An 18442-nucleotide genomic window follows, 5' to 3' on the forward strand; every position below is an offset into this window, starting at 1 on the left:
CTCACCAAAGTTGACGAAGGAGTTGACACAAGGCTGTTTACAGTTGACACACTGGTTGCCACTGTTGTTGAGGAGGGGGTTCGTGGTCGAGCAGCGATAGCAAAGAGGAAGTAACTCCTGAAAAGATCACAGAAAATTTCACTGCAAAATCCATTTACATTCAGACATGCCGTTCAGAAATATACAAGCGCGCTAACATGTTACATTGAGTGATGTCAAAGATTTAAGCAATTCCAAAGCAAATTTCTTCCAGATGTGCTACAAGAATCGAACAGTTGTTGATTCTGAGATTCTACAAATGAATCCTACTTACGTCAGCATCCATAAATGGTTTGGCTCTGATGGTGATGCTGCCCACATCAACATTCTCCTGGAATCGTGGTGGTATTCTCAGAGTCAGCAGACTCTCGTATGCATGGCGGGCCAGCTTGTATGCACCGAGATTCTTGCTCTGCTTGGCCAGGGTGTATAAAGCTGAACTAACCAGTTAAGGCCAACATGTTGCCACTGAAGTATATACTACACTGAGAGCTGCCCATACGGCCAGAATCAAGATGACAAGGTCCGATAGTTCCAAATGCCAACTGTTTAATCTATTTGAAAGTGTGCCTTGTTTTAAGTAGTTTAAATGACCAATGTTCATAAGTGGTTATGAAACAAAAGCTACTGAGTTTATTAATGTATATTACAGTCAACATGTTCAAAATTAAGGAAGGACCCAGGCATCTTGAGGTTGTTTCATGTAGAAATCCACATATCCCTAAAACTACAAAACAAGGATCATCACAAGGAAACTTTGACAAATGATCTAACATAACTAATGGTTGTAATATAGCTACAAGACTTTCACCCCAAAAAGACGAAAAAGGTTCTTCCTTCATTGTTGCTAAGAATACTGAACCTAAGGTCTGGGTGACACCTATCGGTTAGTTAATCTGTATAGGCCAGACAAGGATACGCTTTAGACACTCCGTGTGGGATGTCGGTGGCCTTGGGCAGCCGGTGGAGCAGGAAGCGGGACATGTTGAACAGCCCCTCCGGCAGCACGGACGTGAACGGTTCCACCTAGACACAAGCACAAGGGTTACACTACAGTAAAACATTTCTGTTTGTTTAATGCCACACTTGAAATCCTAGCTGTATGACAGTGGCCTGTAATCAACCGACACAGACACACAGCTACAGACACACATAGCTACAGACACACACAGCTACAGACACACAGCTACAAACACATAGCTACAGACATACAGCTACAGACAGACAGCTACAAAACATAGCTACAGACACACAGCTACAAACACATAGCTACAGACAGCTACATACACATAGCTACAGACACACAGCTACAGACATACAGCTACAAACACATAGCTACAGACAGCTACAAACACATAGCTACAGACACAGCTACAAACACATAGCTACAGACATACAGCTACAGACAGCTACAAACACATAGCTAGACACACAGCTACAAACACATAGCTACAGACATACAGCTACAGACAGACAGCTACAAACACATAGCTACAGACATACAGCTACAGACAGCTACAAACATAGCTACAGACATACAGCTACAGACACACAGCTACAAACACATAGCTACAGACACTGACACCCAGCTACAGTCACACACAGCTAGACAGACACAGCTACAGACACAGACCTACAGACAGTCGCACAGCTACAGTCACACAAACCTACAGACACAGTCACACAGTTACAGACACACAGCTACAAACACACAGCTACAGACAGACAGAGCTACAAACACACAGCTACAGACAGACAGCTACAAACACAGCTACAGTCATAGCTACAGACAGACACACAGCTATAGATACATAGCTACAAACACACAGCTAAAGACAGACACAGCTACAAACACAGCTACAGACAGACACATAGCTACAGACACATACACACAACTACAGACACAGCTTCAGACAGATATACAGCTACATAGCTACAGACACACAGCTACAGACACATACACACAGCTACAGATATATAGCTACAGACAGAGCTATACACACAGCTGCACACATAGCTAAAGACACAGCTAGTCACACACAGCTACAGACAGACAGCTACAGACACAGCTACAGACACAGTCACACAGCTACAGACACATAGCCACACACATAGCTACAGACACATAGCTACAGAAACAGACACAATTACAGACAAGACACACAGCTACAGACACATAGCTACAGACACACAACTACAGACACATAGCTACAGAAACAGACACACAATTACAGACAAGACACACAGCTACAGACACACACACAGCTACAGTCACTCAGTGACAGATGCAAACACTGTTACAAACCAAGACCCGGTCACACATACAAAGCCACCTACCACATGTCTGTGTATTGTGTGATAGATGTAGTAGGTCTCTGCCTTCTTCTGGAAGTCAAAGAACTTCTCCAACATCTCCTCCTTGCGATCCTTGTCCTCTGTAAATGCAGAATATACGTCGTTACCATGGTTGCATCACACTTCTGCACAGCTAAGTCAGAACAGACACAAGTCCTATATTATGAGGACTTAGACCTATGTTTTAAGATGTACATGTCTTGATGCCAAAGACTGGAGCAGACTCTAAGTGGCATACCTCTGGCAATGTCCAGACATTGGATGGAGAGCTTCCAGAAGTAGTAGCCAGCATCATTGAAGCGGCACTCCACAACAGCGTTCAGTGTCAACTGTTCCAACACCTTCACTGCTTCAGCCTGCAGACCTGCCTTGTGGAATGCTGGAACAGGCAACAGTGAAGAACTTATCAACATGTTCACCAGGAAACTGTACCACTGGCAAACAACAACTAACAGAACACATCGAAGTATGTGTCACGTGTGTGACAATTTTTGAAAATTGAATATTTATGATTTGGATTAACAGATTTCCATACCAATAGAACTAAAGTTTCATCAATTAACAAAAGATAAACAAAACCATTATCAAACAGTCTTCAAGTACAATTTATTTTACAAACACTTGCCCATTATTTTCATATCACATTTTCAACCATACTGGTGAATTGGAATCAAGCTTAAAGTTGACAAAGTTACGATAATGTGATAATACCCCACCGAAAACGTCACACAAACTACAAACACGTCTGACTAAGGGGATCACAGGTTTTGGTTGCGGAGATTGCCACTAGGCATAACGTTATATCCTACCTTGCTGGGCCTCCTCGAACCTGTCGTTCTCCGCTAGCCACTGTGCATACGGCACATAAACCTCTTCACGATACTCTGGGTGCTTCTCCACCAAGGTGAAGGCCTTAAAAAATCAAGTCACAAGTGAATTTGCATTCAGGCAGTAATTGGAGAATAAAATAAACCTGCAGGAACAACTTATGGATCACCAGTCAATAGTACCGGAATATCTTTGAAAAGAACAATTGCTACTTAGGAACATGGGTTGTGACTTTTTTTCATGCTAAGTCATGGTTTAATGGTATGTCAATGAAACCTTGTGTATCCCTGCATGTACAGTATGGTTAATTTTGGCAGCTGGGAACTTAGAGTAAGTGAGTGACTTTCATTTAATGCTGCTTGTAGCAATATTCCAGCAATATCACGGCAGGTGAAACCAGAAATGGGCTTTACACACTGTACCCATGTGGGGAATCGAACCCGGGTCTTCGGCGTGACGAGTGAACGCTTTAACCACTAGGCTACCTCACCGCCCCCACTTAGATGTTGGTAGATGACAGGGAACTTTGTTCATCCAACCACACTGTTTACATATCCGGACATTACCAGACTGAATTTCATATGAATGTCAACAATGAAATATCTACATCACTGTGGTCAGTGAACAAGGGGAGACTACTCAAATCATGCACGTAATCCACACGACAACCATCCGAAGTCATACTATCATTAGTGACTATGCTTTTTTCAATAAATCTTAAACATTACAGCTCTGATGGGCTCCAGATAACCAACTTATACAACACTCATTACAAGGCAATATAAACCAGAAATAAAGGGGAGACCACAACATTAAGATAAGGGGAGATAACTCACATCATCCCAGTGCCTGGCTTCAACACGCATGGATATCAAAGCCTTGACATCCCCCATCTTGCTGTAGACCTCAGCAGCAAGGCCATACTCCTCCATGCGAGCCAGGTGATGGGCGCAACGACCCAGCGCCTCCCGATCAGCCTTGTCCAGCTTCCGTGCCATGTCAATCATCCTGGAGGGAAGCAGTGAGCCAGTTTTTTATACAGAGGTCAGATTTCTTGTGGTATTAAGTGAGTGAGTTTGGTTTTATGCCGCTTTTAGCAGTATATCAGCAATATCACTGTGGGGAACACCAGAAATGGGCTGCACATTGCATTGTATTATTGAGCCACTCTTGCAAAATCATTTTCAGTTACACTACATTACATTTGTGTGGGTGGGTGAGTTGAGTTTTCCGCCGCACTCAGCAATATTCCAGCTATATGGCGGCAGTTTGTAAATAATCAAGTCTGGACCAGACAATCCAGGGATCAACAGCATGAGCATCAATCTACGCAATTGGGATAAGATGACATGTGTCAACCAAGTAAGCGAGTCTGACCACCCAATCCCGTCGGTTATGACAAGCATGGGTTACTGAAGATCAATTCTAACCTGGATCTCCACAGGTACATTACACATTGTAACACTACCTCATTGAGTGGGGTTTTGACTCTGTTACCAAAGAGGTTTGTTTCAGAAATAATATAAAAAACACTAAGTAAGTATATAAGCAGTAGTGAGTTTAAGTCTTCAAGTTAGCAATATTCCAGCTGATCATTATCATGTAAATCCATGGGTCTGGACCAGAGAAGTTAATTATATCTCACTATAAAGTCACAATGACAAATAATTCACAGTCACAGAGTCTGGTAACTCGATCTGTATAGTTGCTTCCTGTGGTATACATATGTTGCAGAGGACCTTGTTCAATCAGAACCTTTTGCACACAATATCAACCACTGGTTTGTCTGATATCACAATATCAACCCCTGGCTTGTCTGATATCACAATATCAACCACTGGTTTGTCTGATATCACAATATCAACCACTGGTTTGTCTGATATCACAATATCAACCACTGGTTTGTCTGATATCACAATATCAACCACTGGCTTGTCTGATATCACAATATCAACCACTGGTTTGTCTGATATCACAATATCAACCACTGGTTTGTCTGATATCACAATATCAACCACTGGCTTCTCTGATATCACAACATCAACCACTGGCTTGTCTGATATCACAACATCAACCACTGGTTTGTCTGATATCACAACATCAACCACTGGCTTGTCTGATATCACAACATCAACCACTGGCTTGTCTGATATCAAAAGATCAACCACTGGCTTGTCTGATATCACAACATCAACCACTGGTTTGTCTGATATCACAACATCAACCACTGGCTTATCTGATATCACAACATCAACCACTGGCTTGTCTGATATCACAACATCAACCACTGGTTTGTCTGATATCACAACATCAACCACTGGCTTGTCTGATATCACAACATCAACCACTGGCTTGTCTGATATCAAAAGATCAACCACTGGCTTGTCTGATATCACAATATCAACCACTGGCTTGTCTGATATCACAATATCAACCACTGATTTGTCTGATATCACAATATCAACCACTAGGTTATTTACCAAGCAGAAACACATATGTGGAATGTTGCTCAGAGAACAGTAGACAACAAACACAGTCACGAAACAAAAAGTCAGCATATTTTTCCTTACATATCTGCCCATCCATGTTCCCCGATGATTTCAATAGCCTTGAGATTCTCCCCAGCGCTAATGTACATCTCAGCTGCCGCCTTGGGCTCGTTACTGCTTTTGGCCCAGTCAGCCTGCTTGGTGATGAGGAGCTTCTTGTCATGGGGGTCTCCAGACCCGATGTACTCCTGCAACCAAAACACAGTCATCAATCCAACATACATGGATTGCTGCCAATGCATTCTATAAAGTCATGAAGTCAATAACATGGACATTATGTCAATGAATGCACAAATAATGGACAAGATAGAAGTGCCTGAGGCATCATTAACAATGGTTCTGTATCTGGTCAAGAATTCCCAAGAGTTCATAAGTATTCAGTGTTAGGGTTTGTGTATTGCTGTTTTTTTATACATTTATGAACCTCAGTCTTGTGGATATATGATGTCCTTCTCTTCAAATAGTCATTGAGTGATTAAGTGAGTAAAAATATTTAAGAAATATTCCAGAAATATCACTGCGGGTAACGGCAGAAATGGGCTTCACACATGTGTGGGGAACAGAACCAGGGTCTACGTCGGGACGAGCAAACGCTTTAACCACAAGACTATTCCACTGCCCACAAAAAGCCATTAAAAGTGTTTAGGTGAGTGACACTAGTGAATTAGAGTGACCTACCTTCGCCTGGTCAAACATGCGGAGGTCGGTGTACATGCTCAGAGCCTTTTGTTCCTGGCCTGACTTCTTGTATAACTTGGAGGCGTCTCCAAACTTGCCCTGGTAGCCGTACACATCAGCCATAAACACCATGTTGTCAGTCTCGCCTCGCTTCTTCCGCTCCTGAGAGAACAAGAGGGTGAGATTGATGTTTAAGTTCATGCATAAATAGAGTTCAAGATATTGTACTGAATTCTAATCACTTAGTCAATCATAAGACCTTTGCTAGGAAAGACTCCCAATTCAAGGCATTTGTCGATAGTTTGATTTAGAATTTTAAAGCCCTTTTTAAATTCAATCATAACACCTATGCTACGAAACAATGCCAATTCAAGGCCTATGGTTTTGTTTTGATAATAATTTTCTACCTCAATGTTGTGAATGAGCTCCAGGTATCTCAGATCTCGTATCCTGATGAAGGCTTTCTTGGCAGTGTCGAAGTCCAGACCTTCAAGAGCATCATGGGCCAGAGCCTCCCAGTCACCTTCAGTGACCCCTAGACACGCTACCCGGTAGGCATCCCTGTACAGACAGACAGTGTGGTAACCCTTTTAGGCTAGTGACAGCTCAGCTCATAAGGAACAAAGGAAAAGTCATGCATTAACCCAGTCTGCAATTCTGTTTTTCACAAACAATCAGATTGACACTTGAACTACTAAATGGGTACAATAAAAAGGCAAACAGGAAAGATTCTAAGCTATTGTTATTTAGTGGGAACTATAATTATACTTGATGTAAATATCTCCATGATGAACAAATATTCCTTGTTACCAGTGCTGTCTCTAGCCTGTAAGGTATTGAATTCTGCATAAAGCTACCAAATCAATACTCTACTGAAGCTATCAAGTATCATATTGAATGAATAAACCAAAGGTTTGCAATGTATTAGTGAATCACACCATAGTAATTCAACAGCAAGGTGACAGCTGATACTTTCCACTCCTGCTAACAGAAGCAAGGGACATGGTGCATGGTGCATGGTGCATGGTATCACCTTGACATTGCACAGGTAACAAATCAGCTAAGGCTTAGCAGCACTGGCAGTGGAGAGCAGATGAATTTGTGACCCACTGAGAAGCTGTCATTCCTTAAGGGTTTCAGTTTTGCTTCCATGCTGACTCACAAGCTACGAAAAGTGTAACAAGGCAAATTCAGTTGGATGCCAAGGGAATGTGAATGCAATGCTTTCTAGAACTAAAACGGAAACTTGGGTTGTATACTCCCCAGGGAGATGAGAACGGAATCTGTATGCCAACAGATCCATTGACAGGGAAAACAAGGAGAATGTCTTAGGACATGGATACTGTGCAGTACAGACAGGCCCTCGTTATTATTGTCTGCAAATAACTGTATACTCACTTGAACATCTTCTTCTCGAGATACTGGTACATGGGAGCAGACTGGGGGACATCTACCGAAGACATTGCGTACACATGGAGGCAGAATATCTTCGAGCCACTGAACCCCACCACAAAACCCTGAAACATACAGCATAGGACTGTTCAATAGAGACCATTGTATATTACGAATGAGAGCATGTTGCTGTGGGGGTTGTAAGCACAGTATTGTCACATTGACTGTATCGTATCTCCATTCTGTTTTGATAAAAACCCAGACTGATTTGCCACCATAGCAATGTTTTGTGACTCTTAGAATGGGACTGTTCTTTCATGAATGAAATTACTTGTATATTTCACTTGTGCCTGGAAACCATAACGATCTCCATCACAAAACTTAATTTCAAGCTGAGTGTTCATTTGTTACAGCGTTCGAAATTATTGTAGACTCCTTCTTTTCTTTTCACATAACATGTGCTCACTCATACAAGGCAGCCATTTTGAAATTGAATCTATGACAGATTCTCTTTCGGAAGAGTAAATAGAACAAAGCTATGATGGCTTATCCTAACAGAGATGTAACACCCTTTCTAGTTGTGGATGGCGTAGATGCTGACCTGCAGCTTCTGCTGATGCAAGGGGAAGTTGCTGGCCTTGATGTTGAGCATGCCGTTGCCAGAGAAACACAACATGTCCTCGTAGTGTGTGTTCCATGCTACACTGTTGGCATTTGGTTCCTGAAATAAACAACAGCACAGATGAAGATGCACCTCTGACATCTGAACACCTATAACACCTATAACACCTCTGACATCTGAACACCTATAACGATATCGACAGTGAGACTCAATTAATGAAAAGCAAGTTCAACTGTAAAACAATTACTGAAGTATTCAACCAAAATTATATCACAAATAGTTAACAAAGAAAACATTTGGTGAAAACCATGGCCATAGGTATAGGTGAGTGAGTGAGTGAGTGAGCTTAGTTATATGCTGCTTTTAGCAATATTCCAGCAGTATCACGACAGGAACACCAGAAATGGGCTTTACACATTCTATCCATGTGGGGAATCAAACCTGGGTCTTCAGTGTGACACGCAAACGCTTTAATCACTGGGCTAACTGACAACTAAGAAGCGGTATCAGACCGAATCTGGCATTCAAACCTACGGCCATCATGACAACTAGGCTAAGTACATGGAGACAGGAGTTACCTGGAAGAGAAGTTCCTTTGAACCGAGGTCATACACAAGACAGGTGTTGTTCTCATCCACGACAGCCAATCTGGCACGGCTGCAGCTGAGGTCCAGACATCTCACCGAGGTCGACTGCTTCAGCAGCTGGATGGGGAACGGATTGTCCACGAAGATCTTCATGATCTGAAACACAGCCAGTATTTCAGAAAGTTAGCCGACACCAAACCATCCATCACTGAAACAGTTGGTCCTTAGGACTGATAATCAAAGCCGTGCTGTGTTCCATGTTCTGTTATCTATTTTCAGTAAAGGGTATAGTTAGTGCCTTAGTAATGTTCTCCCTGTGTAATTGTGGAAGGTAATAATGTCGAATTGTTATGCATTTCATACTTAGAATTTCCACACTGACACAATCATGTCTTAAAGACTTGAATGGGACTTGCAGAGGCTGGCTATTTGCAAGAGAATAGTCCCCATGTAATACCAATGGATTAAGTGTGAAATCATTCTGATATAGGAACAAATGCCAGAGACAAGACCAAACTTGAATTGGGGCATCATTTTCAGTAGATCTCAGTCTCAGTACATGTATAATGACACTGATGTAATTTGACCAAAAGAAACTTTGCTAATATTCTGAAAAGAGGATGAAGTTGAAGACTTTCAGATCAAAGGTAAATCAGGAAGATTTGAAGTCTCCCTTGTCCAAGAGACTGACCTGTCCATTCTTGAGTCCGACGAGCAGCCCCTCCCTGCCTGAGGGTCCCCCGATGACCTTGATGTACCTGATGAGGGACTCCATCGTCCACTCCTTCTCCTTCACCCCCTGGAAGGAGAGACACTGCAGCTTCTTCTCCTGGAACACACATACAGCAAAATCTAAGAGTGAGGAAGAGGTCACTAGTGTTGAAAAACAGCTACACTAAGCCATATGATGGTGGCCTGCAAATAACCGAGTTGGACTATCAGCAGGTTACCATGGTTACACTGACATACCTGCCAGAGGATGATGTTCTGAAAGCACACCACCACCGGGTTACCATGGTTACACTGACATACCCGACAGGATCATGTTCTGTGAGCGCTCAACCAGCAGGTTACCATGGTTACACTGTACCTCACAGAGGATGATGTTCTGTGTAGTGGTGCACCAATCGATCAAATAATCGGTTTATTGATTGTTAGACAAACTTCGATTATCGATTAAAAAAAAAATCAATCAATAACACTGAATGCTATCTTCAAGAATAACAAACGATTGGTGTACATGCAAGAATCGAAAATACCTCCATGTAGGCTCGCAATCGCAGCCGTAATACAGGAAGTCAAGTCTATTTATAGCTTGCTTGTGCAGGTAGGTTTCGTAAATGTAGTATGTTATGAAAAACATGGCTTTAAAAAGAACAAGTACTCCTGAGAAATATAACACGTGATCAAAACAAGCGATTTGATTGGCTGAGCAGACTGTCAACAAAATGCCTGCTCTCCCGCACACGTACGTGTTCGCTTTGAGAAACATTTTGTATTTGCGAAAGGCTCAATTCTCGTCGAATTCACGAACAAGGTTGGTAATGGATAGCTTTATTGATATTTGTCACATTTACTCTTAGATCTATAGCCGTTCCATTCTGATTTCTGCATCGAAGTCGACACGTAGTTCAACGTTTCTCAATTTTCACACACAAAAATAGTTGACGGACGTATCGTTTTGCTGTAAAAGGTGTGATCTAAATTCATATTTATTGTCCAAAACTCCATGATTTTCAATATCCTTTTGTCAAAGTGTTTTTTAATTCATTTCTAAGAAGAATGGGTTACGATCTCATGTTATATGACAGATCTTTATTACAAGCGATCTTGTAGGAGTCGTCTTATCCAGCTGGTCTTGTGGTCATAAATCCATACTTGTACTCGATCATTTATCGATAATATGATCGACAGAAGACATCGATAATCGATTATGGTTTTAGAGGTCGATTCCCAACACTAGTTCTGTGAGCACACGGCCAAGAGGTCACTATGGTTACATAGACATACCTGACACAGGATGATATTCTGAGAGCACACCACCAGCAGGTTACAGTCCAACTTTTTGTTGATCTTCTCCTTGACACGATAGTGCATGTCTGCTGAGTCGTCCGTATACAGCTCATAGATGACGATCCGGTCTGGTAGCTGAACCTGAAGTCACAGTTGAATGTTAACTCACTTACTAAAGCTATGGGAATTTCTCTTAATCAGACATTGTGATGTTGCTAGATACTACAGTAAACAATACTCAAATTGTTACAAGGCAGTCAGCAAGTAAACATTTGTGGGCCATATAACCAGGACTTTATACAGTAAAGAACAGTCACACATTGTGACCATCCAATCCTCATCTATAATGAAAAGCATTCCATGGTGCAAAACAGTTTTCATAAGAGTACGGTCTCTGTCAAACACTTTTAAAACTACTATCCAAGACATGGCATCATATTTAGCAGAGTTCAGCTTTATTGGGTGAAAAGCCATTATTCAGCCATTATTCAGTTGACTGAACAGAATTTTAGTAGAGATATCCTCTCAATCAGTGGCTAAAGTTGCACAATGAGAGTGATGAAAACAAATAGCTCCTGTCATGTAAGATTGTCTGATTGAGAGATATGGGGTTTACCCAATGTCCGCTCATGAGAATCAAAGAATTAGGACAAAGCAAGCTTGTTCAGAACACTTCACACCCTAGCCAAATTAGTAACAGTAACACAGCATTTATCTTGGTCATCATTATTGTCTATCCAAATCTTGTACACCTACAGCCAGTCTGTGTCTATAGATGGCAATCTTCTTCACAAGGTCACGACACTTGATCGGACTGAAATTAGAGAAGTAGACTAAAAAAGGAGCTCACAATAGAATTAGCATATTACGCTGGTACTGACAATATTCCAGCTATATCATGGTAGGTGACTGATGAAATAGAGATTGATATCATATAATCGATTTAAACTGACCACTTGATACATTTGGTCACTTCTTCCGAGGTGGCGGAGGACCTAGTCAACTTGGTATTCCCTCATGATGGAGATCAGTAGTATTGAATTTAAAAAATGAAGCCCAGAAAATGAAAGTAGCACCAGTAACTAATAAAAAATGCAAAATGTTTGCCGATCAGCTGTACACAAGTTTTCTCCCAATCAGTCAGTGAGTCGGTGAGTATGGTTTTATACCGCTTTTAGCAATATTCCAGCAATATCACATCAGGGGACACCAGACATGGGCTTGACACATTGTACCCATGTGGGGACTTGAACCTGGGTCTTCAGTGCAATGAGCAGATGCTTTAACCACTAGGCTACCCCACCGCCCCTGTGACTTTGTGACTTCAGCAAGTGTTACTGGTTGCCTCACCTTTCTGGTCAGTGATGAGGTGCTGGATGATGACATCGGTCATGTTGTCTCTGTAGGCATACCTGTCCTTGTACAGGCCATGCACAGTGCTGAAGATGAGCTGATAGTAGGCAATAGTACCATCCTGACAGCCAACAACCTGCAACAGGAACATTCACAGTAGCGTCAATGAGATAGTAAGGTGGGTTTAATGTTGTTTTGAAACGTATTTGGTTATTTCAATGTATCCAGTGTGATGCAGGTCTCAGAATTTACCACTGGTGGATTCCATGAACATGGGAATGATGCCATCAAAAAACATCAACATTCATTCAACATCCATGGTCTCTAGTTTCTGGGGGGCAGTGGGGTAGCCTAGTGGTTAAAGCGTTGGCTCGTCACGCCGAAGACCCGGGTTCGAATCCCCACATGGGTACAATGTGTGAAGCCCATTTCTGGTGTCCCCCGCCGTGATGTTGCTGGAATTTTGCTAAAAGCGGCGTAAAACCAAACTCAGTCAGTTAGTCTAGTTTCTGGCTTTACAAAGGGATGCAACTCTGCATTGCAAACTGCACAGCTTAGTGAGTGAGTTTAGTTTTATGCTGCTCTTAGCAATACTCCAGCAATATCATGGCGGGTGACACCAGAAATGGGCACCACACATTATACCCATGTGTGGGTCTTCGGCTACCCCACCGCGCCACACTATTTAGATAACAATGGTAGTAGGCTAATGTTGTTTGAATAATATTTCAGTTACATCAAGGCAGGTAAGTTTAACACAGGACAAGAACTTGTTGCAGGATACTGGTCCTGTGTACATTGTTACACACAGGCTATAGATGCATCCTGACAGCTAACAGTGAGTGAGTTTAGTCTTACACCACTTTTTAGCAATATTCCAGCAATATCACGACGAGGAACACCAGAAATGAGCTTCACACATTGTACACACATGGGGAATCGAAACAGCATCTTTGATGTGATGACTGACTGACTGACTGAGTTTGGTTTTACGCCGCTTTTAGCAATATTCCGGCAACATCATGGTGGGGGGCACCAGAAATGGGCTTCACATTGTACCCATGTGGGGATTCAAACCCGGGTTTTCGGCGTGACGAGCCAACGCTTTAACCACTAGGCTACCCCACCGCCCTCTTTGATGTGATGAGCGAATGTTTTAACCACGAGGCTACCCCACTGCCCCCAACATTCAACAACCTGGAACATGGTGCTTAAATCCTTGATGTTACTATGTGTGTGTGTGACTTCAACTTACAACATAATTAGAGTCAGGTCGGACAGCAGCACACCAGACCCATGATGTCTGATCTCCAATGACCCCAAGCTTGACCCCCTCCTTGGTGTGAAGACAGCACTGTTTGCTTGACCCCCCAACCACCACATACTCCCCTTTGGAGAACCAGCTGACACAAGTGGGGTCATAGCCTAGGGTGCGGTCCTTGCCAATCTGAAACAGAGACATTCAATCAACAGGCCATATACAATGGAGGGACCATGCAATTGTTTATGTAAAATATTATCAACAACACAACTTACAAATGGATAATCAACACCAATAATTCTTCCCATCACTGATATTTACACCAGAAATGGGCTTAACACATTGTGCCCATGTGTGGGGAATCGAACCCGGGTCTTCGGCGTGACGAGCCAACGCGTTAACCACTAGGCTACCCCACCGCCCCCGTATAAGAGAAGATTTTATTCATTCTGTAAAGCGGAGAACTGACCTGTTTGCCAGACAGCTGATAAAACGACAGCCTCTGTCCCCAGTCAGCTATAGCTAGAACATCATAGGCCTCATCTCTGGAACAAAACATCACACAAACGTACTTGGTTTGACAATTCAGCTAAAATACATCAACACTTTTTCTTTTATGTTCATGTATTCAATATCAATGTCCATATAATTCCTGAAAATAGACCCAGCTGAAAACACATACATTAATCTGATGTTTAACAAATGTCACAGGGTCATCTATCAATGAGACATCACAAGAACAACCAGGTCCATTACAATCGGAAGGAATTACCATGAAAGTTTCAATGCATCTGTACAGTGAGTGAGTATAGTTTTACGTCAGTTATAGCAATATTCCAGCAATATCATGGTGGGGGTAGTGGTGTTCCAATTAATTGAAATAATCTAAGATTGGTCGCAGTGACCAAACGAACAAGCTATCGATCACATTTTCTCATAATCAAACACAAACGATTATGGAACGACTGTTTTGAGTGTTTGAAACACTTGACGAGCGAACATATATTAGAAGTTGTCAGGGCCTGAAAATGTGTTTAATTCTTAGAAAACTCACTTCACTTTCTGAAAAGTCGTGACTGAATTTTTCTTGAAGACCCCAGGAAGTTTATGCTCATGCTATATAAGTCAGCACTTTAAATTAGCATGTTGCATCATTGTACATTGGACGTGAAGTTTGCAAATGCAATTTGCACATTTTCTAAATAAACCAAAAAACAACATTGAACCATGTAATACTTATCTGCAATAACAACCTGAATAGGAAAATCTGAAAAATGGCACTAACCAATTTTTGTTGATGATTTCTCATTGGTAATGAACCAATCATCAATTTAGATAAACCTGTAGAGGTTTCAAATTCTTTGAAGAGAATCATCCTTGGGGTACATGCATTTTCTGTGTCTGAAAATGTCATGTGACAGTTGTATCAATGTTTAAATAAAATATGGTACAATAAATAAAAAAGCCTTTTCATTTACTATACGGCCCCCACCACGGGGAGTTACCTCCCTGCCACGCATGCGTGGCTAACCAGGTAAGCACCTTGCCCCGTATCATCATTCCTTCTGCTGAATAAATCAGTGAACAGAATTGTGGGGAGGTGGGCGGCCCTACCCCAAGGACGATTCTCTTCAAAGAATTGGAAACCTCTACAGGTTTATCTAATTCTTATTCATAGAGATCGTCCTTGGGGTACATATATGCATTAACTCCCAAAGACCGGAGGCAAGGGAGGAGGGAATTCAGACACAGTACACATAAATAGCGATACGTAAACAAAAAGTTACTTATGCCACAACACTCACCTGTCACGTGTCCTGAAGCTTACGCGAGAGGCATTATGGCAGGTGACCCGACAGGGAGGAAACGTACTGAGGACCGACCTCAACATGCTAAGCATTAAAACACATCACAAAGTGTAAACATAAAACCCCGCCCACTTAGCAAAGTCTGTTGAGTGCCCCGTAAGGTGGAAACCAAAACTCACAACCGATTATCTCAACTGAGAAAGTGAAAGTTGTCGAAAAATCAACAGCGGATATGTCAATTAAAACAACAATTGAACGCAGCATCTCTATAAAACCAGTCATGGTGGCAGGACACTGTCCACCGGAGAGAACAGAATGGCCAAAGCGTGCTTGATCACGGGAATGTATCAAGCTGATAGTGCCGTATAAATGTGCTGGTCTGGCGCTAATTAGCGGCAGAGCAAATTTCTTCGTGGTTACTTCCCTGACCGGGTAAGCCTTCAACCACTCAGGGGGAGGCTTGCTCTTGGCCTGATATGCAGCACAAATGCCCGGCACAAGCCAGCCTCAGCCTTCCTGCCACCGTAACAGCAGAACAGACCTTGAGGGTCTTACGGACGTCCAACGGGTGAGTGCACGTTGCAGAGGTCCGCAATGTGGAAGGCTGGGTGAGTGTAGGAAGTTCGATAGGAGCTGTCACATGGAAAGCGTGATCGATCTTCGGACGGTAACTATCCGAGTTGCGAATACTGATGCGATCTGGATGGAACAGTGCCAGGGTCTGCAAACATGGCATGTAAATCACTGACCCTTCTCCCAGATGTCACCGCCACCAGAAAAACGGCCTTCCATGTTAACAGCTGAATGGAAATAGCCGATAGACGTGAGAAAGTAGGACTGGACAGCCAATCTAGCACAATTGACAAACCCCGAGGTGGGCTGGTCTGCCTGTGAGCAGGTCGAACCCGATCCATGCCAGATAGGAAGCGCTGCATAAGAGGGTGCTACCCAAGAAGAGGACCATCGACAGGGGTTTGAAAGGTGGAAATAGCAGTGCAGTAGCCACGAATGGTCAAAGCCGCCAAACCTTCTTCCAAATGAGACTGCAGAAACTCCAAAACTCTGACTTAATCCGCAGAAAAGGAATCTGCAATTTCCCTATCTGAATACCACTGAACGTTTGTCGAAACCCGCCTCGAAGCCAGAATTGTGTCTGCAACTGCTGCAGGAATTCCGCGTGCCTCGAGGCTAGACCTGACAGAGGCCAAGCCACCCACTGAATCCGTGGATTGGGGTGTTGCCGTTGGGGTGAGAATATACGGGTAATAGAACATGAGGTTGAGCCAGAAACCTGAGAATTACCGGAAACCAGCTCTGTGACGGCCAAAGCAGTGCCAGAAGCACAAGTAGCCTAGCTGGCTGGGTGGACAGCTGGGAAAGGACCTGGGAAATGAGTGGTAGTGGCGGAAACGCCTACAGCACCTTGCCCATCCAATCCAGCAGGAAGGCCTCGGAAGCTAACACCCTCTGGTCCGTAATTCGAGAGCAGAACATGGGTATCTGATTCGTCCAGCCGGACGCAAACAGATCCACCTAGAACGACCTGTACAACTGCCGAATATCTGCCGATCGAGCATCCATTTGTGTGGGGCCAGGATCCGGCGAGAGAGTGCGTCTGCTCGCACGTTCTCTAGCCCTGAGAGATAGACAGGAATCACTTGACAGTCGCACCAGAGGAGAAATTCCATTTCCCGAAGGAGCGCTAGGGACACTGTGCCGCCTTGCTTCAGGATGGCCGTATGGTTGTCTAATTGAAGACGAACCACCTGGCCTTGTGAACATGCTCCAGGAAGCGCTCGAAAACCAACCGCACAGCTCCCAGTTCAAAGACATTGATGTGAAGACTGGTTTCGGCATCGGACCAGCGTCCGGACACCGACAGACTGCCAAGAACACCTCCCCCCCCCCAAAGCCCATCTCCCGTACTCTGGTGATCCAGTCGGGCGACAGAGACACAAGACCTTGTTGAGTTGTGAACCGTGCCCCGAGAAAAACCAAGTCCTGGGTGGGTACCAGGTCAGATTTCTTGAGGTTAATGATCCACCCTAGTCGAACTAGAATGTCTATCACCGTGAGTAGAATCTAGACTCGCTGGCTGAGTTAGTGTGCGCAGCTCCCAGTCGTCGAGGTAAGGGTGACAATCCCAACCTTGCGACCGCGTGAGGGTAGCCGGCACTAACACAGTGTTTCCGCTGATTTAATTATTTATCTGACACTGTGTCTGGCGACCTAAAGTACTCATTTTAAAGTTATTTTTAGCCTGGGTATTTCCAAAACATAACAATTTTTTGTGACCATGAAAGCACAGCCAAGATTCGCTTACCCATGATTTTTTAATTTTAATACATGATTATTTACCGGACACAGTGTCCGGCTGGCTTTCAATTTACCGGTCCCTAACGAATTTTTACAGCAATTTTCAGGTATATACCGGAGAACGGAAACACTGTAACATGAGCTTGGTGAACACCCTGGGGGCAGTAGATATGCCGAAGGGGAGCACTCGGAACTGATAATGCATCCCGTCGTAATAGAACCGGAGGTACTAATTGAACGTGGGATGAATAGGCACGCAGATACGCATCCTTGGGATCGATCGCCTTGAGCCAGACACCGGGCTGAACAGAGAAGATCACTGAGCGAAGTGTCTCCATCTTGAAAGATGGAACCTGTAACATGCGATTCAACCCCTTGAAGTTGAGACTGGGACGGAACCCGCTGTCTTTCTTCGGAACAAGGAACAAGGAAGTACCGCCTGTCCCTCGCCCGGTGGTATGCGCTCTATTGAGGACTTTTGAAGAAGTCTGCTCCTTCCCCTTACCCTTGGCGGGACGGCTCCTCCTCCTACTTCTGCAAAGCGGACGGAACCATTGGAGCGCTGGGGCAAGACACCCGAAGGCGAAGGAGGACAACATGAGGTGAAACGTCACCTGTGCCCGCCTCCGCCGACCTCTGAA

At 43.5% G+C, this 18442-nt stretch overlaps 1 protein-coding gene across 1 annotated transcript in view; it reads right to left on the reverse strand.

Moving 5' to 3' along the window:
* Window positions 1-18442, reverse strand: part of LOC124265149 (intraflagellar transport protein 122 homolog) — a 41291-nt gene that overhangs the window by 11678 nt on the left and 11171 nt on the right. Inside the window, exons 6-24 of the mRNA XM_046699937.1 lie at window positions 14147-14222; window positions 13672-13863; window positions 12414-12552; window positions 11820-11896; window positions 11061-11204; window positions 9742-9879; window positions 9042-9206; window positions 8443-8562; window positions 7848-7966; window positions 6857-7010; window positions 6450-6611; window positions 5793-5959; window positions 4059-4230; window positions 3204-3306; window positions 2633-2773; window positions 2377-2474; window positions 959-1065; window positions 314-479; window positions 6-117 (exon numbers count right to left, since the gene is read on the reverse strand). Coding sequence (XP_046555893.1) covers window positions 6-117; window positions 314-479; window positions 959-1065; window positions 2377-2474; window positions 2633-2773; window positions 3204-3306; window positions 4059-4230; window positions 5793-5959; window positions 6450-6611; window positions 6857-7010; window positions 7848-7966; window positions 8443-8562; window positions 9042-9206; window positions 9742-9879; window positions 11061-11204; window positions 11820-11896; window positions 12414-12552; window positions 13672-13863; window positions 14147-14222 — 2552 coding nt within the window. The remainder of the gene's footprint in view (window positions 1-5; window positions 118-313; window positions 480-958; window positions 1066-2376; window positions 2475-2632; window positions 2774-3203; window positions 3307-4058; window positions 4231-5792; window positions 5960-6449; window positions 6612-6856; window positions 7011-7847; window positions 7967-8442; window positions 8563-9041; window positions 9207-9741; window positions 9880-11060; window positions 11205-11819; window positions 11897-12413; window positions 12553-13671; window positions 13864-14146; window positions 14223-18442) is intronic.

The sequence above is a fragment of the Haliotis rubra genome, unplaced genomic scaffold (genome assembly GCF_003918875.1).
Source record: "Haliotis rubra isolate DU_JTF1 unplaced genomic scaffold, ASM391887v1 Scf963, whole genome shotgun sequence".
Classification (NCBI taxonomy): domain Eukaryota; kingdom Metazoa; phylum Mollusca; class Gastropoda; order Lepetellida; family Haliotidae; genus Haliotis; species Haliotis rubra.